Source organism: Mya arenaria, chromosome 17 (genome assembly GCF_026914265.1).
Source record: "Mya arenaria isolate MELC-2E11 chromosome 17, ASM2691426v1".
NCBI lineage: Eukaryota > Metazoa > Mollusca > Bivalvia > Myida > Myidae > Mya > Mya arenaria.
Window position 1 is genome coordinate 42761580 of NC_069138.1, and position 25203 is coordinate 42786782.

At 33.0% G+C, this 25203-nt stretch overlaps 1 protein-coding gene across 1 annotated transcript; it reads right to left on the reverse strand.

Annotated features, from left to right (window-relative positions):
- Nucleotides 1-10748: 10748 nt before the first annotated feature.
- Nucleotides 10749-19775, reverse strand: LOC128224145 (uncharacterized). Its single transcript, XM_052933853.1, has 6 exons — nucleotides 19585-19775; nucleotides 16909-16997; nucleotides 15989-16115; nucleotides 14779-14983; nucleotides 13203-13392; nucleotides 10749-12492 (listed from the first exon to the last, which is right to left on the reverse strand). The coding sequence occupies exons 1-6, from the start codon at nucleotides 19758-19760 to the stop codon at nucleotides 12134-12136; spliced, it is 1146 nt and encodes a 381-aa protein (XP_052789813.1). The 5' UTR covers nucleotides 19761-19775; the 3' UTR covers nucleotides 10749-12133.
- Nucleotides 19776-25203: the final 5428 nt, after the last annotated feature.

Here is a 25203-nt window from a genome sequence, read left to right on the forward strand (position 1 = left end):
TTTTTAAAAACCTTAGACCTATTGCCTTGAATAATACAGTTTATAAAATTGCATCTGGTTCCATTGCAAACCGATTAAAGACTGTATTTGATTTTTTAGTTGCAAAAGACCAAACTGGTTTCATAAAAGAGAGACATATTGGTGAAAATACTAGGTTACTATATGACTTGATGGAAATCACTGAGGATAATAAAATACCGGGATTGTTAGTAGAGAAAGCGTTTGATACCTCCTCATTTAGTTTTATTTAAAAAAAGTTTTCCTTTTTTAATTAACTGCTGTTCAAATGAATGGTTTCTGTCAAATTTCTTTAAAATTGGAAGTGTAGGGTGTAGACAGGGAGACCCCATAAATCCTTTAATTTTTATATTGCGTGATGAAATTTTATCAATACAAATAAGAAACTGTAAATCTATCAAGGGCATTTGAGTGCACGGTGTTGAAAACAAAATATCTCAATTTGCAGATGATACATCTCTGTAACATGATTGACCAAATTTATCATTGAATGCTACCTACAATTTATTACAGGATTCTCTTTATATTCTGGCTTGAAAAGTAAATTTGAAAAAGTAAATTTGAAAGACTAATGTAATATGCATTGGTTCCCTAATATATAGCACAAGGTCAATTAAAACAAAATATAAATTAATTTGGGTAGCTACACAGTTTAAATTATTATGATTTTTGGTGTAGATCTTAGCAAAATGATAGAATTAAATATTAAAAGCAAACTTAAAAAGGTGAAGATATGTATCAGGTATTGGAAAAGAAGGAGGTTAACTCCAATTGGAAAGATTACTGTTGTAAAGTCATTGTTACTTCCCATTTTTGCACATCTTTTTATATCATAGCCAAACCCTATTATAGATGTGTTCAATCAAATCAAAATACATGTTTTATGATTTTACTTGGAATAGACCCCATAAGATAAAAAAAACTCTGTTTTAGCAAGGTCTTAAAATGATAGATGTTGTAATAGTGAAGGAAAATGTTATGGTTTATTGAACTCATTATTTGATGTTTGTAATGTACTTAATAAAGAAAAATTGTTTGCTGAAAGTATAATAAGGAAATTAAAAAAATAATCTTTGGATTGATGAATTAAGCGTACTTAATAGCTACAATGATAAATTATTCACTGCTACTGTTGAAGACTTACTAGACACACCTTTGTTCTACAACTATCATTTACAGATTGGTAATCAAGGTATCTTTGTCAAAAGTCTTTATAATAGAGGAATACGTTTTATCAAAGATAATGTTTATGAAACAGACACATTTGTTACAAAGATATACTTAGAGAATTGAACAGGGTTACATAGAAATATCATATTGTTTGAAAGTTCAATAAGAGTTGTTAAGAACTACATATTGTTTTGTTAAGGATATTTTGCTTGAAACCAAAGGAAGTCAAATGGAGGTTCTGGTAGGGCGATAAGCATTGTTGATTTCTTTTCTAACCAGTGCCGCTACGGAAAAGGAGGCAAATATGTCACGTTGGCGAACGGGTCGTCTATCATTTGGCGAGAGCGTAAAAATACGGCCGAGACTGCGGGCTTCCACTATGTAAAATTGTTCGTTTCCAAGGCCAAGTCTTTCTCTTATAGTGGATTACATTGGATTCTCACCAACTGTTTCAGGGATCCCGGAGAAAAAAGATTTCTCTCCCTCACATTACACTCGTTGTCAATACTGTTCCAGCAACCGTTACCTTTGTGTGACCAACTCCACGTAGGCATTGTTAACGTGGGTGCCCGGCACACTTGCTCGACTTTGTTGTTTAACGCCTTTTGTTCCGACATGGTTTTTATTACAAGGTTAAGCTTTTCATCAATAGTCATGGCATTTAACAATTCTACGTTCCACTATGCCGAGTTCGACGATCCGTGCGATGGCGTTACCCAAACCCACTGTACTTGTGGAACCTGTTGCATGTCGCATGGTATTGGTGTTTAAAGATGTATAATTACCCAAAGTTGATTCCATGGTGAAAATCCCTATCAAACTAATAATTTAACAATGTATCGAGATTTTTGATAAGACAATTACTGTTTACAATTATGGATGCACGAGTAATTTGCAAGGTCTACACGGCTTCGGAAATCCTCTAGATTAACAAAATGTTTTTCCTGAGTCAGGCCGGAGAATAAACAATTTTCAGGAGTCCTTGGTTTTATTCACGCAAAGCTGCTTCGTTTTTTGGTGTGTTTTTTTTAAAACAACAATATCAGCCCCGTTATTTTAATGATACAAGTGGTTTGATAGTGTCATAATGTTATTTTAAAGTATACTTATTGTAAAACAATTAATACGAGAGTAATTTTATCATTTATTTAGATTTAATACAAAACAAATGGGTGATTAATTTTGTCTCCTTTCCGTCAACTTCTCTTGTTCCTCTGTCCTACAAATACAAATATTTATATTGCAATTATTACAAGGCGATTCAATGATACAACAGGCGCTTCGGTTTCAGGCTAGGTAGCCAAATACAAGCCACTACAACCGAAGAAATTTCGTATGATTTAAATACCCGTTGTGTGAGTTAAGCTTAGCATGGGAATAAACGATATAGACGATAAATGTAGTGAAATATCGTATTCTATTTTACGAGTATTACAATGTATTTTTAAGTAGTTCTTAAAGTTGCTCTTTTCACGTCTTAGTTTACAGTGATAATAGCAAATTAATATTTACACTGTTGTACTACTTAAAGTCCATGTTTTATTAAAAAAACAATAATGAAATTCGCAATATTCGTTTTAATCTTAAATCAACTTTATTTACAATTTTCTTAATATTCGAAAAAAACATTAACAAAATCCAAACCAGCATAACATTTCAAACATTAACTACATTAACAACATACAGACTGTTTTTTCATTGACAGCAGTGGTTTGCAGAACACTGCCTACGTCACATAAGCTTTGTGACCGGCTTCAGCGGGATTATGTTTTGACTAATAACTAAACGTGGAATTAAGTTTCGTGGCACACAATTTAAAAGCCTTTCAGAGAAATTATCAACGTCTACACGTCAATGGCATATAACGTTGGCATTAAATTATCTTTCATCAATAAATGTTCACTTATGCACTAATGCACTAATTTGGCTTATCGTTACGGTGGGCTAGGAACTACACAGTAAATGAAGCTAAAAACTACGTTTTCACGGCTGTTACACAATACTTATAGCGCCATCTGAAGTGATGCCAAAAACGCCAAATACATAGAACACAAAAACATAGAAACACAAACAAGAAACATGGAAATAACATGGAACAACTGTTATAAGCTAGCACACAGCATTTAATATCTCCAACAGAAGTGAAAGGAAAATGCATCAAAATGAATCCAAAAGAGCAGATTAACTTCATCAAGTATGATAGAAGAGGTCTCGGCTGATCAAAACCACATAATAAAACAGGGCAATTACATCATGCAGTGGGTATTATGCAGCAAGCCCCGTTCGTCTCTGTCAACTGTAAACACACGCTCGGTGTACTTGAGGGAGGACACACCCAATTGCTGCTGCTATAACATTCGCCATCCTGGCCGTGACTACATGGGGTGGGCTTCCGTGGAAGTCGCGCTTCCCAATGCGCCTGAAATGAACAAAGTGATTATTAATCCCTCACACTCATGAATGGTCACTATTGTGGAAACTATTTAATCTTAAAATGTGTTGGGTAGGAGAAAGAAATAAAGTATGATTACGATGGACTCGCTTTCATTTAAACTGTTCATTAGTAGAAATGGTATGTATTTTACTGTAAATGGCACATTACACCTACATGAATAGAATTTCTATATTCAAGAATATTTATTTTACGCGTTTTGATTGTATAGCGTGAAATATTTGCCTATCGGAATACGAGAGGGTTTTTACAGTAAGTAATTGATCTGTCAGTCTTGCACGAGGAGTTTATGTTTTAGGTAAAACTTTTTATTGTGGTCATGCTACCAGTCGACTTCACGCTGTATATCTCGTTTATTTTGCACATTCATACATTGTGAGCCGACACTTGGCAAATGAGCACTGGTTTCCAGATTAAACCGTCTGTGGGTTTTCCTGGCCGGTCTGTGGCACAGTGTAGGACTTCTTTTGCCAGTGCTTATTTCAGTGCTAAAATGTACTTGTTTTTACATATCTTACATGTGTTTTCTATGTCGGCTGCACGCCATCACTCAGTAATCTGTTCGTCTGGTATTGCATATATAAGTTGTTGTTTTTAGTAAAAAAACGAATTTAACCAAAGACTCATTCAATTATCACGCAGGATCAGAATTACAATTACCAGGGGAGTTATAAAACCCCTGTGACCCGCAATCTTGTTTAGAGAAATACTTTCGCCAAACAACCTCAACAAGTGGCAGTAGTTCCCCGGACGAATGGTCAAATATAGCGATCGGTGTTTACATCAAGGGCACGTGAAGCAATGCAGAATACGACGATTCTTTCACTATATGTACTCCACTACATACAGTGCACATAAATTGAAACGTATCTCTAAAGAAGATGGGAAATCAATTTAAAGGGTGCAATCGTTTTGCACGTGGCTAAATGTAAGGCACTAATTCACCCCATGTAGAAGTAGAAGTACTTCACAAACATAACAACACACATTTTAAAACAGACAATCACAATACTATAACAAATACCTCTAAAGACTGTGTTTGCGGGTTTATAATGATTATTCTGAGAACTAAGATGTAATGATAAAGAAAACAATAAATTTATAATATAGAATTCGTTTAAAGTTCTCATTTCTTCAAAAGTATATAGTTTGTTTGCTGGTTTATAATGATTATACTGAGAGAATATTATTATAATGGAGAAAACCCACACACATTGTTCCTTTAATTAATAATGTTCAAATCTCTATACGTTCTTACTTCTTCGAAACCTGTACATAAGAAAGATTTAAAATGAATTTTGAAAATGGATGAGGAAGAACATTATGAATATCAATTGTTTTCTTCAAATAAATGTATATAATATATAATTATGTGTAAGACACGTTTGCTGTGTTTATTGTGTTAACTTGTTCCATATTGCTCAATGTTTGAACACTTAATAAGTTGTAAATCTATTTGCATATTTTATATATAGGAGAAATAAAAGATTTGATTGATTGATTGGTTGAATGTAGAAAATAAAACAGCCGATACAAATGCACATTTAACCTTTTGAAGTAAAACATCATTATATATTAAAAATGGAATTTTATGGTAACCGAAAGGGTCACAAAATATTTTTAATGTAAGGCGCGCAGTGCATTAATGCATGTATACATCGTCTGTGTTCACAAATAGTAATTAGACACTAGAAAAGATACTTTTAATATTTCTGGGTGATGAACACAACGGTTATGTCTCAGGAATACGTGCGTCTCGCATTTTTGTTTTGTTTTTAACACTTTATCAACCAACAATAATAAAACATTTCTTTCAAATTTAAGTGTTAACTTTATTGCAAATTACGAAAGAATATTTCAAATAAATACGAGAACATAGAGAGATCTCTGAGTTAAAATGGAATTTCAGAAAGATAATTAGCTTAGTTTGCTTCTCCATGTCCGCCATGAATCGTCTATTTTCGTATGCAAGAACTCTTGACCACACGATGCGGTTTTTAATCAGAGCCGTTCACGACCTTAATAAAAAAGTTAATATTTTACCTGTCGTACTAGGCTGTTGGCAATTTTCATAAAAAGGGCCGCTGTACACCGTTCCGTACACTTTTTTATATCACGTTTTAACTATATTTTAATGTTGAACGAATTTGTGCATAAAATTATTTAAAAATGTTTACATTTTGTCACATTAAACCATATTTAAAGTTTACATTTACAGCCGCAAATTGTCTGCGGATCATTTGCCATACACGAATAATGTGTGAGATAACACACAACGTCAAGATACAAACGGACATATATCGTATTCAGTATAATATCTTAATTAATAAATGCTCATTTCACTAAATCATAATCAATCTTTACGATGGGCTTGGAACACACTGCACCGTTATCGAAGGGAGGAGGGACATTTTACGGCTGCCACACAACACTAATAACGCTAGCCGTAGTGGCAAAACATATTCCAAGAGTAATACGACAAGCACAGACACTTCTTCAGAAAAAAATGATGTTAGTCTCGATTTGACACTACACTACAGGGAAGTACCTGCTTCTGGATTCGTGTTAGGCTCGTTGCAGCAAACCCCGACAAATCTTATTCCACGGTGACACATGCTGTTAGGAGGGCATTGTGAACTAAAATAACAGCGTCCCGCCGAGCCGCGCAGACATGAATTTCTACCCGTCCGTTGCCCTGAAAAGAACAATTTAACATATTTTTTTTCAAATTAAAATATGGTTACGATTGAAGTAATTATTTAAATTACGGTGGTCATCCAAAGATACATCGAAAGCCTGATAATTGTCTCGCTTTAATTCATTATTAATATGAAAAAAATACATAAAAAAGTAAACAGTAGTCGAAAGTTTAAACATAAACCCTTTCAAACAGTTAATCATCAGTATTGTTAAGTGTATCACTGTAAACACCTCCTGGCACCGGCTTAAACAATATCATATTTTTGAAAATCATTCAACGTATTCAATTATCACGAAAGACCAGAATTACAGCGACAAGAGAAGAGGTTATGTTTTGCGACCCGCATTCTAGATAATCACAACAAGAAGCAGTAGTTCCTTCGGTGAATGGTCAAAGATAGCGAAAGGATATTGAATAAGTAAAGTCACGAAAATCTATGACGAATATGATGAGACTCACACAAATTATGTCATACAATTCGGCACGTATATGATATGAACCACATGGTGATGAATTCGTCAAAAATGCTACGTCGGAAGGCAACATTGTTTTTCGAATAAAGACTTTGAACAACGATAACGTTTTCTTCTTTACCATTTGAAATGAATCAAAGGACAGTCCATGCCACTTCAAGAGATCCAGCCTTCGTTTAATTACCGGTGTTTGATTAGATGATTAGTTTCCTCTAATACTTTGACAAACCTGTTTCCAAAATAATGTTTTGATAGTGTTCCAACAGGCGACGGTTTTTTAAAAGGGTTTGTTGAAGTTTTTAAATAAACTTAACTCTCTCAAACTCTGGTCAAAGGCTCCATTGACTACGCTATGTTCCATATTAAATGGTGACGCAATAGAAAAGTTATCTTTGTTTGAAGTATTATTGCAAAGCAACACGAAGAAGTTGGTCCACAAATAAATTAAAATGTAACTCTAAGACAAAGGAAAATCAATTATAATGGGAGCATTAATCTTGAACGTGGCTACTAAAATGTAAGAATCATATACAATTCAGGTTTGTAATAAATTCAAAGTGTTAACACAAATTGCCTTAACCTGTAGAAGTACTTCGCAAACACAACCACACATGTTCTAATAGACTGTCTAAATACCAATCTAACGATAACTCATACCCATTCACACTCCTTTGGCGGGGTTATAACGAATATAGAGCTATGCGAGCAGAGCTATAATATAAGTTTAACAAATTTTATTGGCAAATCGGAATCTCCCATTATATTTATTATTATTATTATTATTATTATTATTACTATTATTATTATTATTATTATTATTATTATTATTATTATTATTATTATTATTATTATTATTATTATTATTATTATTATCATTATTATTATTATTATTATTATTATTATTATTATTATTATTATTATTACTATTATTATTATTATTATTATTATTATTATTATTATTATTATTATTATTATCATTATTATTATTATTACTATTATTATTATTATTATTATTATTATTATTATTATTATTATTATTATTATTATTGCCAATAATACTTTTACTACTTTTAGTAATATTTCTTTTACTATTCTTACTATTTATTTTGTTTCAAGTCAAATTGATTAGCAGTCATGATTTGGGTTTTTTTACTCTAGAATTTTCATAGCAACTTTCTTGATAACCTTACCGTTTTGACAAAATAACAAATTCTGAAATTAACTAAGCTAGTTTGATTTGAATCTATGTTTTCTGCGTATATCACTGAAAGTGGAAAAACATAGTAGAAAGTGCAATTTTAACTTAGCAGTATTGTGTGCACACAATTTACATTTACATTCTGTCCTAAAACATTGTTCAATCTATGTAAACCGATGTAACCAGTTGTAACCAATGTAACCGCGTAACCCGCTATTTCAGATAGAAAAAACACTTTTTCAAACTTTTCAAAAACTTTGCTGTAAACTCATTGTAACTAATGTTACTGCATAACTCTGATCATAGTCGACCTGAAAATCGATTTTTTGATGTTGAACTTTGAAAATTTTCGATGTAACCGATGTAACCAGTTGTAACCATGTAACCGCGTACCCGATTTTCAGATAGAAAGAAACACTTTTTCAAACTTTTCAGAAACTTTGCTGTAACTCATTGTAACTAATGTAACTGCATAACTCTGATCATATTCGACCTGAAAACTCGATTTTTTATGAAAATTTTCGATGTAACCGATGTAACCAGTTGTAACCAATGTAACCGTGTAACCCGCTATTTCAGATAGAAAAAAAACACTTTTCCAAACTTTTCAGAAACTTTGCTGTAACTCATTGTAACTAATGTAACTGCATAACTCTGATCATATGTCGACCTGAAAACTCGATTTTTGATGTTGAACTTTGAAATTTTCGATGTAACCGATGTAACCAGTTGTAACCAATGTAACCGCGTAACCCGCTATTTCAGATAGAAAAAACACTTTTTCAAACTTTTCAAAAACTTTGCTGTAACACATTGTAACTAATGTAACTGCATAACTCTGATCATATGTCGACCTGAAAACTCGATTTTTTATGAAAATTTTCGATGTAACCGATGTAACCGGTTGTAACCAATGTAACCGCGTAACCCGCTATTTCAGATAGAAAAAAACACTTTTTCAAACTTTTCAAAAACTTTGCTGTAACTCATTGTAACTAATGTAACTGCATAACTCTGATCATATGTCGACCTGAAAACTCGATTTTGATGTTGAACTTTGAAAATTTTCGATGTAACCGATGTAACCAGTTGTAACCAATGTAACCGCGTAACCCGCTATTTCAGATAGAAAAAAACACTTTTTCAAACTTTTCAGAAACTTTGCTGTAACTCATTGTAACTAATGTAACTGCATAACTCTGATCATATGTCGACCTGAAAACTCGATTTTTGATGTTGAACTTTGAAAATTTTCGATGTAACCGATGTAACCAGTTGTAACCAATGTAACCGCGTAACCCGCTATTTCAGATAGAAAAAAACACTTTTTCAAACTTTTCAGAAACTTTGCTGTAACTCATTGTAACTAATGTAACTGCATAACTCTGATCATATGTCGACCTGAAAACTCGATTTTTGATTGAAAATTTTCGATGTAACCGATGTAACCAGTTGTAACCAATGTAACCGCGTAACCCGCTATTTCAGATAGAAAAAAAACACTTTTTCAAACTTTTCAGAAACTTTGCTGTAACTCATTGTAACTAATGTAACTGCATAACTCTGATCATATGTCGACCTGAAAACTCGATTTTTGATGAAAATTTTCGATGTAACCGATGTAACCAGTTGTAACCAATGTAACCGCGTAACCCGCTATTTCAGATAGAAAAAAAACACTTTTTCAAACTTTTCAGAAACTTTGCTGTAACGCATTGTAACTAATGTAACTGCATAACTCTAATTATATGTCGACCTGAAAACTCGATTTTTGATGTTGAACTTTGAAAATTTTCGATGTAACCGATGTAACCAGTTGTAACCAATGTAACCGCGTAACCCGCTATTTCAGGATAGAAAAAAACACTTTTTCAAACTTTTCAGAAACTTTGCTGTAACTCATTGTAACTAATGTAACTGCATAACTCTGATCATATGTCAAACTGAAAACTCGATATTTTGTGGTTGAACTTTGACTTTGTTTTTATTGTATGTAATATGTTCTATTTATTTGGCTGTAACCCATGTAACTATAGCGTGAGAAGGGTTACAAAATTCGAAGCTCTCATTTTATGGGCCGATTTTGGGCGCTAATTGACATATTTCAACAATCAGGTATAATTCATAAATGCATATGAGGTACAAACACAATATTACTCATTAAGTGTTTAGGAATCCACCTAAATGCCTAAGATACGTAAACGAAACATTTTAGACTCATGATAATCGTTTTACGTATCTATTACGAAAATGCAGTGTTATATTTTCATATGAAATCAGACCCAAGACAAAATATTTCATTCAAAAGTTTCAGCTGTTTCATTCAGCAGTTTCTGCTGACATAATACAAATTTAATTTTCTTCTTTAAAACTAATTCAAACTAAAAACGTATCTTTTTCATGAGTTTCAAGATGTACCTGAAGTAATATCAGGTGATATTTTAGGTGTATAGACCAAAACGCCTGGTCAATAACGGGTGAATTAAAGGTGCTATCATAGCTTAAATTCCGTTGTAAAAACGAAAACATTTTAGAGGTCCATTGAGTGAAAGTAGCACTAAATGACACTTATTCTCGCTTTATATAACCATTCATTTTCTTGTTCATTTCGACTGCTTCATCCGTTTTTTTTCCGCATTTTCGCTTACGTCGGCACCCAAGATATTACCTGCAAAAAGCCTTTATAAAATACCATATATAAATCTACACCTGCATCCAATGTAAACATACAACGAAAACATTTTTGAAGAGTCTTTATTTCGCAAGCTCTGATTACATATTAGACTTCAACAATCAATCATCATTCACAAACGTTGTTTAGAAGGAATACAATATATTAAAAATAAAAGAGTGTTTTACATATTGTAAATGGTTTGAACTTGATTATCAAAATATGCTGAATATATCTTATAAAGGTGATCTTGATTCGTACGGCAACAACATTTTTGCATTCAATTAAAAGGTTATAAACCAAATGGTCGACCGTCCATATTATGCATGGACCTTTTCAAAATGAACATTAAATGATCAATGATTCTTAGTGAGCGCGTTATGTTATTGCGCCTTTTTAGACAGAAATCAAGTTTCAATTTGTATAATTGTTTGGCTGTGCATGCAGATTAAAGATATACAACTTATTGCAGTACAAGTTACAAGATCATAGAATACACAAGAAAACAACTAAATAACTAAAAACATGATACAAAATAGTAATATAAGATACTGCATGTGGAGCACAATTGAAGGTTTACGATGCATGGGTAGGCGCATTCGAGATGCCGGGTGACACATTATTATTGTAAAATCATTTGGAAGGCTTTTAAGTGAAGAGAGCTAAAATTATATACCAAAATTAATTTTCAGTACTGTTTGGCCTTTAAAGATTGCAAACTATCCCTGGTTAGGTCAATTGAAATTAAGAACAAACGTACAAATTACCACAATGAAATTTCATTCATTCATTAATTGTACATATAAGATACTACCATTTGAAATGATGCCAACGTTAAATGGGGTCACCAGGCATCAACATTTAACCTTAATGTTAATCACTCGATAGAACGAAAAGCTTGTTTAAACACAGGATACCACAATACAAATAATATATCAAGTACAGTCAGGACAACATCTCCATTTATGGTATAATCCGCCATTAATTCAAAAACATAAGCAAAAGCAGTACAATATCCTGTGGCAACATGCTTTAATGATATAACTTGTAGCATTAAAGCCAGGAAAGTTCAAAAGATCCCAAAATTACGTTCTTCTTCCAAAAATTAAACAATTTAATATTATAATTTGTAAAGAAACCTGTAATTTTATGCAAGAAGAAATGCAATTAAAGTAATATTGCAACTCTTGTTTTGGATGTTTTTTAAATCATAATTGATGATTTAGTATGGTCAATGCAGCAAAGGCCGTTATGACTGCATGTGATATTGATATTTTTTTCTCATTCTGACTTGCGATCACCTAATATATGAATATATATATTTTGAAAATGTGGTTATTTCCATGATTGTTCGCAAACTTTTAGCAATGTACATGTGCATGTGGATACAACCAATATAACTAGCTTTGTGTGACCGGAACAGTCGGAAACAATCATGTTCTCACGTCAGTTAACAAATATGGACAGAAGAATTGTTGCCAAAGTAGCAGACAAATCGAAACGGATGAAGAGCAGCTTTGCTCGGATTGGATATCAATTTTCCATCGCCATCCCTATTGGTGACACTTTTTTGGCCTGACTTATAAGACCACATCATATCCGAATCTTGTCGGTAAAAGATGAAGTCACTGATCTGATTAGTGAACTCTACTTTACTGTCATCGGCATACCAAACAGCCAGGGCAATAGCTCCAGTGTTCTCTCTCTCGCTAGGCAGTTCTCCGTCAGTGCGTTCCTTCAAACCGTCAGCATTGCATCCATCTAAGATATGTTGTGTTGTGCCCCAATTAATAACACCATTACCACGCCCTAAAATATATTTAGTATCAAAGTAAGATATATTCTTAAGTATAATATTCTAAAATGTGTAGTCATTCGATAAGGTGTATAGCGGATTTATATTTGTGAGAAGGTCAGGAGCGACAAGTGTGTAGTATTAGGAGAAAATACATTCGGACAGTTCCAAAAGATATTAAATATATTATATAACATCGAACTTATATACCAGCAATTATTTTAGTTTGAATCTGTTTCGTGCGATAGCAAATAGTCGAGCATTGAGTTTCAAGAAAACGTTTGATAAATTGGATAACCATTTCCATAATAAACGGTAAGTTATGTTTATTAATAATATGCAATCGTTTTAAAATATCAAAATATTAATTTTGACCTAATTTGCTCTGTTTCAAAAGTGAAAAAGTCAGTATGGATGTTACTGCACAATACATATCTTAGGGGGATCCAAAGTTTAGTAATAACTTATTTTTGAAGCGGTTGTGAAGCTAATTATTACAAAAAGATATTCATCCCTCTCATTGGCACAATTATTTGCGATCGTGGTTTCTTATGCTTTTGGGGAATCTGGTGAACCCGCAGGAAACCATTGATTCGGCGTGGTGACCAACTGGGACGTCTTGGTGAGAAGCGATAGCATTAAACACTGTGCTAACCTGACCACATATAACATTACGTCAAATCTTCAATCCTCCCTAATTTGTAAAATTAGAAGCGTGCCGTACCTGGTTTCGAGAATGTATTCGTTTGAATATTCGTTGCATAATTGTAGGTGCTGTTCTTCAGACGGGTAATTGCACTGGTGTTCCACAAATCAGGATTGTAGTCCGGTAGCTGGTACAACTGCGTAGGATCGCCTTTTCCTTTTTTTTCTTTACTATTCGCACTTGTTTTTGACATCTCCAAGTGTGTACACTGTAATCGAGCAAATCACGTTACGATGAAAACAAAGACAATTAAAAACAACACCAGAATAAGCGTAAAACAACTAATATCAAGAATCCTTTAAAGTGACACTCTTATTCAAAATAAATGCATACCCTGTATAACAAACATAAATATTGACTGATATACCTTCAACTACTTACTAAATAATGCATTAATGGAAAGTATTAATTACCGATCACAATATTGTAACCGTGTATGTAATAGTAGAAAGCGCACAAAATATTAAATGATTGGTGAATGCTAAAAGATTTACTGTGGTTTCATAAGGTAAAAATACCGTGTTTTATGCTCATTTCTTTCAAATTAAACACATTATCCTTCAAAAGAATCTTTGTTTTCGACATATATCAATCTCTTTTGATGAATATAAACAACTTCATTTATTTTGGTAATCTTATTTGAGAATAAGAGTGCATCTTTAACAGCTATGCAATTAATTCAAGTACCGCATAATAAATAGCGTATAGCTCATAACTATTAAAATACAACAAATGAAACATTCATGTTTAACAATATTCAGTCAAATCATTAATGTTAATCACATGGAGCATTGCACATTCCCTACAAGTAAATTTAAGAATTAAACAGTATTTTCCAATAGAACATTAAACATGTACAAACACTAGGAGGAAATGTTCACCGGCTCATTAAAGTATTTACCTGACGTATACTTGAAGAATTAAGTAAATTTAAAAGTTGCAGTTGAGTTTGAAACTCACTTGCGAAATTTATCTAACACTTGTACTTGTAGACTCGCTTATATTTTTTTCGGGTATTATCGTTATTCTAAACGTGTACTAATTGTTTTAATTTTATAAGTCTTTATTTTATGTAGATATTGAAAGCCTTGCCAAACGCAACGTACAGGAACAGAACATATTTCTTTCTTAAGATTGAAACAAAAAAGAGTAACCATATTTCCGTTTTTCACAGATATGTACAATCTGAAAATTATATGTTATTATTACAATAAGCACAAACTAAATCGTTTTCCCATAGCAGTTATAGAAAGTTTGCGAAGCAATGCATATATGGGTACTTGGACGTGCTGGGGACCTTTGGCGCGCTATGTCGTTCAGGTATGAGTACAATTTACAAGATTAGAATAACATTAACGATACTATCAAACAACTGTATGCGGGCAAGCATATAAGTACAAGCATATATTGAACTTTCGCAAACGCTTTTCAACTCAATTGCAACGTTTATATGTACGTCCAATGCACGTTCAGTTGCAGCCCCTGTATTGATGGGATTAAGATCGCAACACTGTCAGAGCACTGCCGTAAGCGTAAATGATTCATACAAGTAAGTGATCACTTTAATGGTAGACTATTACTTTTGACAACTTACTACATCAATCCACTGCTCCACGTGAGTATATACTTGTCTAGAAACGGGACCGGAACCGGAACCGGGAAACATACGCAGGAGTTTGCTCTCCAGATAAGCGCTTTTACCCTTTCCAACAGTCAGTTTGATAATCTCTAGAGTTGCCCGCTTATGCGAAGTTCGTTTGTGGACAATAAATCCCCTGTATCCGGGCGTACTCGCCAATCTATAAACGTAAGACTAAATATAATGCCGGAATAGTGACGGGCATTTATATATCATATTTGGGTTGATTGCCATTTTGTCAATGGCAAAACAAACACTCGCATTGTCAGCCCGAATGTATCCGAACGTGTCCTATGACTTAACATACTTTTTATAGCCATTCGGGTGACCAGATTAATTATATTTCCCTTGATGTATGCGTTTTCGAGATATGTTTATATGCCAAACATATTTCCATGGGGCGAATTTGTACTCGGAGCCAAATTTATCCCCGTGGGTAGATTTGCACATGTGTTTTGTTTTGGCTGCGTTTTTTTAGTTATTGAGAACTTTGAAACATAATCATAAATCTAATATTACTTACGTACATTATATCAATATTTGTATTTTTACCAAACTTAATCACTGCGTTATTAAGTTGCAGTTATTTAAGGAAAATTATTTAGAAATGTGCATCTTTGCATAAGATTCGAGAATGTGTATAAATTTTCAGCTGAATAGGAGTGCGGTACCATTCAATTCTGATATCATATGAGACTCAAAGAAAAAAAACAAATACCCAAACTTGAAAACATAATAGTTAAATTAGCAATAAACATTGTAATTCAAACACTTTAGTACTTGGAAGTAATAGCTGCCAAGAAATTTGAAAAAAAAATAAAGTTTGACAAAATAAGAAAAGTTGCATTTACAACTTTCCGTTATTTTGTCATTTAATTACAGTTAATCCATGCCAAAAACTACTAACATAATTTGTTTTCAATTGTTACGTTTATATATCATTAACTTCTGAAGGAACATATTTTCCCAGCATACTTGGGGCAAATTTGTTCTCAATAATGCTTTTATGATTTGGCGAGTTCCGACCCGTATTTCATAATAAACCTATGGTTAATGGTTTGAACCTCATTTTGTTTTGGTTATTTATTTATAATTCGATTCATTAACCCCTTCCGCAGGATATATTTGTTAATGAGTAATCACTAATAAAACTGCTAGTACTCACCCTGATGACTGAAAGGTTCTGTGGTTATCAAAAATCTTTATATCTTGTCTCTTATCCTCACTGACTTCGATAATCGGATTTGGCTGTCCAGAAAACACGTCCAGCTCGATTACATATGTTGCTGTCTCTAGTAAATGTACAATCAATATACGAGGATACTTAAAAACGTTATGTCATAAATGATATAACATACTGAACATCGCAATTTGGTGAAGTCTTTATATATAAAACATGAATATGTCATAAAAATCGATGGAGTTAAGAAAAAGTATTTTAAATTCATTTTAAGTTTTTACCGTGTTGCCTAATATGAATGGCAGTTTCCTTATTGTAATGGTGAAAAGATTCAATTCGTTAAAATAGTTATAGTTGGTCAATTAAGTTTAAAAGATTGCCATAGTAATGGACTGCTTAATCAACTAACATGATTGTAATGTTGCTGCGACGGAGACGAGGCGGCTATACATAACTAGAAATGACTTTCAAAGATAAATTGTTCAGTACAAAAACATAAACCAAAAGCAGACTCTGGTGGTTTTAATAAATACAGAGATGATTGATTGTGCAGAGGGGCAAACATTATGGAGTAACAAGAAATCGAATTGATGTATTTATATTGTTTTGCATATTTACCACATCATTTTAAGAATCATGGCATATTTAAAAATGATAAACTACAGGGAAACGCATGCCTATATTTATAGGAATAGTCTCAAGTCTGCCCGTTATCATATATTTTAAAACAAACCATATATATATATGGTCTCAAGGTTAAACACTTTTAAGAAAATTGTTGTCAACTTGAAAGAAATACTTTTATAAGACATCTCTAGCATCAAATGTGATGTGAAATTAACACGGTACATTTATCATTAATAACATGATATGAAAGTGGTAAAAATTAGATACATAAAACTTACTGAGTTTATACGCTATGATCTCGTCAAGCTCCATAGTTTCTTTTTGTAAATCCTTCTTTCTTTGACGCTGCTGCGAAGTTGTCGTTTTTCTTTAATAAAAAATGTTATCCAAATAAGAAATGTTAAAGGTGATATCGTAATTGGTATCGACAACCAAAGAGCAAGACTTAACTAGCCCAGAAAGTGCTGTATTTTTTATTTACTTTTGCTATTGTATACCAAAGGCGGGAATATCAATACATACAATTTTGGTATTGTGTATTAAACGTGGATATATCGATACACTCAAATTTGTTATGACCATAGGGCCAAACAAAAAAATGTTTGTTAAGGGCAACCTTCCCAAAATTTCTTGTTAGGGTAGGTAGGAATTTTTTTTTATTATTATTTTGTTTTTCAAAATCTGTCGTAAGTTCTACATTACTGTCATTGCCTGACTTGGTTTTATCATATAAACAATAATTCTGATTAAAATCTGCATTTATCCGCCCTTCGTAACTCTCAATTCGCTAACGAATAATTTTTTTTGCTCAGAAACGGAAAAAAATAGTTAGGGTCGGCGCATTTTTATAGGTGAGGTCGGGTTACCCGAAACAGACATATTTTTTTAGGCCTAGGCGAAAATATCAATACATACAAATTTGGTATTGTATATCAAACGTGGATATATCGATACAGTTAAATTTGCTATGACCAAAGGCGCAAATATCAATACAAAGAATTTAGGTATTGTATATCAAACGTGGATATATCGATACACTCAAATTTGCTATTGTTTGCAAAGGCGGAAATAGAGGATATTTGTTTATTTCAGTGTAATATCGTATTTTATTTCACGAGTGTCATAGAAAAACATATTTTCACGAGTGGCGAAAAGGGTGGTTTTTACGCCGCTACCCGTGGGGCGCCCTTCATGCAAAATTATAGCTGTCAACGTTTCTATTTTCGGTTTGCTGAGAAATAGTTCTCTGCTATTCATTCGTATAGCTTATTATTCGCTCGTTTTTTAGTGCAAAAATTTTATGAACAGTAAACAATGAAGTTTTATAAGTGCACATATGTTCCAAAAAATAATGAAAACACTTTTATTTTAAGTTGAGCATGAATAGATTACCAAACTACTAAGCCGCTATTTAATGAATGAAAATTTGGAAGGTCAAATGTGTTAGCAAAACAAATATTTATGCGGATACTCATTGGATTTTAAACATTCTTCTTAGTTAAAGACTGCATGTGTTTCATAGTAAACTAATATTAAGTCATCTTACTGTCAGGGACCAGTCTGTTTCGCTTGAAAACATGTTTGTTTTCCAGATAAAGAGTGAATGATACGCTAGATTGTTGACAAATTTTGAGGTGTGGGTGGGGTAAAAAATATCGGATTATCTGTAAATTGTTGTGTGAATTTTCCAGGAAGCTCATTTTACGTACTATATCGGAAAACAGTTCAAAATACATTTGAACGATGATCTAAAATTATATTTATGTCCGAACAGTTGTTTTTGTCTGTAATTTGTTTGGTAAGAAAGCAAATGTTCGAGCATTCAGCTTCAAAGATCAGGAAAATGTTTGAAAAACGGGATAACCGGTAATAAACAATAAGTTGTTAATTTCCAAATATATATTTATTTAAATTTATAAAACATTTCTTTAATTAAAAAAAAATGACAACATTTACTGGTTCAAGGTCCGGTGTTCTGTTTTGATCAAGGCAAGTAACTACAAAGGAATTTAAAAGTAGTTCTGAAAGTTGGTATTTTCACTCCTTATTTTGCAGTGAAAATATCAAACTGATATTTTCACTGTTGTAATTTCACTGTTTAAACCCCATATGTCATCGTAAAGCATGAAAGAAATACCAATACACACGTTTTTGCTTTGGTATATTAAAAGCGAATACACTTTATATTTATTTAAAATGCCGAAATATCAATGATCATAAATTTGCATGCCAAATGCGGCAATAACAAAACACAAATATTTGATATTGTTTATCAAATTTGGAAATATCAATACGCATTTTTTCTATTCTATAGCAATTGCGCAGATATCAGTACACACAATTTAGTTATTGTATTTATATCGAATGCGGCTAAATCAATTCATACAATTTTGCTTTTGTATGTCAAATGTAGATTTATTTTAATTAGATTTAACTTGTTGCTAAAATTGGCTGCATATTTTCCTAACGAATATGATAATGCCTCCATAGATCTTAACAATTTATCAAATATAGTCAATCAATAATCATTTCTAAAAAATAATGATATGTTTTGTTTTTTCTATTACATTATTAACAAGAACAACTTTGTATTTAATATCAAAATCTAGCATGCATTTAAATAAATTTAAGTTATATTTTTCTATTATTGCAGATTTTTATATAAAAACTGAAAATAGACAATTTCAAAGGTAGCACAATTGTCAATTAGCATCATGCGTGACGACCGCCCTCCTGTGGTGGTGTCCGAAACACGCCAAAGAGAGCATGATTTCCATCCAAAGCAGAGATACCGGGCGTCTCGGAAAGAGCGCTAGTACAGTAATAAACCTATATAATAAGAAATATGTTCAAGCGCGATATCTAGAGTTGTTGTCCTCACCACTGAGCTGAAATAATTCGTTGTTAAATTTAACAATACCAAGTATCCAATAATCTATCTTCAAGTATCTTACCTTAAACTTCCGAAGGTCCAAATCTCTAAGTGAACAGTCCAGTAACTTGTGTGCTGAGTATCTCTACCTTCTCGAATTTTATTCCTTCTGGCGGAACGCAGGTCGTGTGACAAATATTTGTGGTTAACTCTTGTTAAATCAAGCAGAAGCGGAATGTAAACTTGCAGCGAACACATGAATATTTTGACTCAGCACTTTTAAGTTAGAAAAGTCATTTTTTATGATTAGCACCTGTTTTGCTGGCCTTCGAATGTATTTGTGACTATTATAAAGAATCGAAACAAATTTATAATCACATTACAAACCAAGAAAGTATACAGGCTGTTTATTTATTTACGTACATGTGAATAGTTTGATCATAAATGGTACATAGTAGAATAGCTTTGCAATATAGGAAAATACAATATGTAATAATAAAGCCATTACATACATTTTAAGTACAATACAATCATACGAAAATTGTGCATAATAAAGTAAGTATACCAGGTAGAGTAGAGAACGAACATAACATAGAGTTAACAACACAACTGCCATTGTACATAACACAGTTAGTATACCAGATAGAGTAGAGAACGAACATAACATAGAGTTAACAACACAAATACCATGTGCGTATTCTATTGTAATTGATATTTTGTCTTATGTTGTGTATACTGTATGTATTTATTATGTTTTGTGCAGTCTGTTTTATTATTTACATTTAACACAATATAAATAAGCGCATTCAGATTGAACAAAACACAATTAATAATGTAAAAAAGGTCATAAATACTGTGCACAAAATGATAAACACTATTCAAGTATTCATTAGGTATTAAATCATGTAAAGACACCGGCAAAAGTGCACGGAGCAAAACAATGTGTTTGCGTATCGTAATGAAGAAATAAAAATGCAATATTTATATTGCAGTACACAATGTAGTAAACTTATTGGAATAATGGTGTAACCAAAAAAAGAACAATTCTTCTTTAGACTGGAAAATCGTCTAACTTATAACAAGAAAATGGGTTGCATACTGCGCAATTGCTAATATGAACTTTGTCATGCAAACAAGGAAAACGTTTTTGGCATGTTATTTGAATAAAGACAACTGACAGCTGATTTATATCAGGTGGTAACATGAACAGATCGAGATGAGATTTTCCTTATATTTTGCAGGCGTATTCATAATGTTTTGCATTTTCTTTTAAATTGGTTCTAAATTAGCATATATTGTTTCATTTTTCTGCACTGAAACATGCGATTGCAGGATGCATAGCTTACTAAATTGCAAAATCTTATACATTTGCAAAAGATAAGTAACTTAAAATTATCATATTAGACATTGAATACCATTCTGAACAATAGTATAGATTAGGTAAGATTCAAAAATATTTCAGGTACTCAGTAATCAATCTCCTTTGTTAACATCGCAAAAGATAGATTTTATCTTTTTAAGTTCCAATTTCAAACTGTACTGTTTAAATAGCAAAAACACACTTTATCCTTATTTCAGCCTCTGTTTATATTAATTTCCATTTTGAAGGCTCAAATCCTACCTTTTGGTTGAAGTGTTTGTGACTGCTTGCTCATTTAAACATTTTATCTAATTACTTCAAAGCTCTTGCACATACACCTGAACTTAATTAACCGGTACATTAATCAAAACATAGCGTATGTGCGCAATTTCAAACTATAACCTACAAGGGGTCTTTGATTACATGCATAATTATTTTGCTCATGCTTTTTTTATATCAAATTGAAATTGCGGTGTTGAACGTTTAATTTAGTAAGAATAGTATGGTTGTGGGGCATGGTGTTCAGCCAGACTGTATTTTTTTTAAACTACTGGGGGCACTGCTATCAAAGCTAGGAGCGGACGAAATGAAAAGAAGCCACAGTTCTTGATCCACTTTCGCCCAACAGCGGGAGGGGCCAATGGTTAAACTATACCTAAGCTGATCGTCATATTTTATCCAACCATATTTGCTTCGTTTAGCAGCAGTTCTGATTAAGCTGGCATATTTCATGAGGTCCTGTGATGCATATGATGCAGGGTTGAAATAGTTGACAAATGATAGCATTTTACATATAAGGCAGATTTCACATATGGTGAAGTAATATCGTTATTCCGAACATTATTTATCCGAAATTGTCGTTATTTCGAAATTATTTTTCGGTCCCGATTTTACCCCTTCTTCGTTTAACTATTTTTTAAATTTATAATCCGAAACAGCTATTCAGAGAAAATCGCTATTTTGAAGTAAAAAATACGGTCCCGATTTGGTATTTCACACCTATTTATCAATCCTTATTTCGAACTTGATCATCTCATAGTTTTTCGCACTATACTGCGAATGCATTCGGGCATCGGCTTGAGGTGACAATGGAGCATAAGTACCGCTTGTTAATGAATGACATTGAGCACATGTATGTAACAAGCATCGATGTCTGAGAATGAGTGATTCATTTTGGTGATGCAGTGTCGATATAATTGCTGGTTGACACCTGAATATCATTCGAAAATGTCACATGGGATTTGATCGCCGCACTGCTCACTCGATCCGCTACCGAACAATCCGGAGAAGTGTTGTCATTTTGTTTTAAATGTTTAGTGTTGTTTTAATAAAGAGGTATAATAACGAATTATTTGTCATTTATTAAACAATCATTCAACACACATGTATACGAATGATCACTCAAACCGAATGACACGTATCGGTAACGTGTAACCAATATTGCAATCTTCACGACTTAATATTTCACGTAATATATAATTCCAAGCGCTGTCACACACACACACGCACGCACGCACGCACGCACACACACACACACACACACACACACACACATTCACTTTTTATTTTGTCACGGTAACATATCGTTACAACAGAAATGTAATAACATATACAGGCAATTGGGTAAACAACATGACGGAAAATAACAATTGAGGCAATTTTACCACCGGTTACCGTGACAAATCGCTAACAGGCATGATAAAGGAAATCAATGTAATACAAAGTTGTACAGCTTAAGAATTTGGCATGTATACTACTCATTGATCTGCTAACAGATTTGTAGTATAAAACAAGTCCCTTAAACTTGCCTCGGGATATTTTATGAATGGAAATTCGCCTCGTTTCGTTGGCTAACGGTACAAAAAGCACGTGCAGAAATTTATAAATAGTGTAAGTGGTCTTGGACTTGCTACAAATTTAATATGAGATTATTTAGATTTAACTAGTTATGAATAATGGACTTTGTTGAGATAATGATCGCTGCGTGATTTGGAATATAAGCCTGGAGGTAAGAAGAAGCAGAGGAATTAAAAATTGTTGAAATTTCACGTGATTCAACAAATATCTGGCGAACTTTGACAGATTAACGAGAGGTTTTTTTATTACTTGTATTTAGGAGCTCGCTATACTTTATCATATTTGGATGCTGCCAATAATATCGTGAAATGAGGATTTTTCTTTGATCCTGGAAAATTGTGCACGTTAGTATGTAATGGTAGCTGTCGCCAATGTCTGACTGACAGAGCAATCATTCTATTTTGAATTGTAATTTTAAGCGGATCACTGCCAAGCTCGCCATATAACATATATGCAGGAGTACTTTTCCTTGAATTTGTTATTTTCCTTAAAAACATCTAGATGATTTTTTTCATAAATATCCTTACTCTCAAATCCTAGGCTTTCACAAGAGTAAGTTAATATAGGAACAATAGTATGATCAAATAGTTTAAGTTGGAGATCAATTGGTAAGTCAAGTTTATTAATTCTTCTGTATAGGAAATGAAGAGCTTGTTTTGCTTGTTGGGCTAAATGTTCTTTGGCTTTATTAAATTTCCCAGTTGGGCTAAATACCATTCCTAAATACTTATAGTTATCAACGATTTCTAGCTCTTCGTTGTTCAGTGTAAATCTATAATGTATCCACGATCTTCTGTTCGCCCCAAATATCATAACATTTGTTTTGTTTATGTTGACCTCGAGCTTCCAATGCTGACAATATTCGTTAAAATCACTAAGGCATTTCTGAATGTCATTATTAGTAATTTGTTAACTCGAAATATCGCTATTTCGAAACACATTTTTTGGTTCCTATGCTTTCGGATTAACGGTGTTCGACTGTTGTTTACTGTTCCCCATGAGAGGTATCGAATGTATTCTCTATACCACTTGCATAAAATGTTCCCTAGATGTCGGTTCATGCTAAACATGGAATAAATTTTGCATTGTTTAAAAAGCAATAGTGTTTCTTTGTTTCTGCTTTATCATTTAAACAAATTAAATTTTACTTAGTTTTGCCCAAGATGCCTATCTGTGCAATATTATTCTGTATAAGCATTATTTTTTTCCAAAGAACTACTGACCAGGCATTATATTTTCCAAATTTGAATGGGCAAGACCCTTAATGATATACTTTTGAATCCATGAAGATGGACTCCTTACAGGATTTGCAATAGCATAGTTCATTTAACCTCTATGAATTTGCACTGAATTCAAAATAACACTAGTTATGAGTGATTGCATGTCACATTCAGTCTAAAGGGCTTGAATAATAATACAAAGACTACAAAGTCTTTGCATTTTCAAATGATTTTCCTGAAATTACTGCATTATAGTATCACCAAATGAATAAAAGGGGTATATAATACTTATATTGATACCATGAGATAGTAATACTATGTTCATCATTATGTTTAATGTTCTTTCTAACGCAAAAACTGGCATTTTATTAAAAACTCTCAATTTTCTCAATTACTGTACGCACGCACCCAAATAACACTACTGGTGCAATTGGCATTCCATTAACAATGAGGAAAAGTCTCAATTTCCAAGGGTTAGTGTAAGGGTTATTTACATTATATAAACGCAACATTAGACAATAAGTTTTTGAAAGACACGCAATTTCTCTGAAATTACTGCAAGGTAATATCGCGAGGTGAATAAAGGTAGTATTAAAACAGATACTGATATCATTTGTAAGTATATTTATTAAGCTTATTAAGCTTTATCATAAGGTCTTAAGTACTTGTCAACACACAATATTGGCATTTTATTATAATATTCATTTAGTTGTCATAACCATACGTCTAAATAAATATCCAGGTTAGGGAAAATTAATTGCCACTGTATTCGATAAAATGCAAAAAATAAACGATGATCAGCGCCAATGACGAGTTAAAAAAACCTAGTATCATCAATCAAGTACATTTTTACCGAAATCCAAGTAATAGTGTTTTAGAAGAAAGTGATTGACGGATGCATCATGCACCATTCAATTGTAACCACGGCCCCCCATGTCCGGGGGTATACCGGGGATAGCCGGGAAATGGGTCGTGTTTTTACTTTTAGGTGGCCACGCAGTACCGGGTGAATGCGGTGGTTTTGTCTTCGCTTTAAATATAGCGGGGAATGGGCCTTACCTAGGGTCCCTGGGGTGCGGGGTATTTGGCGGGGATTTTTCCATTTGTTCGTCCACAGGACGGTGATTTTAGCCGGGGTTGGCTGGACCGGAAGTCAAAGTCACCGCTATTCCCCGGACCTTGTGGGGGTGGTTACAATTGACTGGTGCATTAATAAGGGTTATCCATCAGTTGGATGGTTATGTGTATATGTCTAATCAACACT

What these genes read in the sequence shown, in the direction of transcription:
- LOC128224145 (XM_052933853.1), bottom strand. Translation starts at nt 19,760, where the DNA reads ATGTGTTCGCTGCAAGTTTACATTCCGCTTCTGCTTGATTTAACAAGA. An exon ending in AGAACCTTTCAGTCATCAGG is followed by an intron (nt 14,984 to 15,988) that starts GTGAGTACTAGC and finishes TTACGTTTATAG; the next exon opens with ATTGGCGAGTACGCCCGGAT. An exon ending in GAATACATTCTCGAAACCAG is followed by an intron (nt 12,493 to 13,202) that starts GTACGGCACGCT and finishes AATATATTTTAG; the next exon opens with GGCGTGGTAATGGTGTTATT.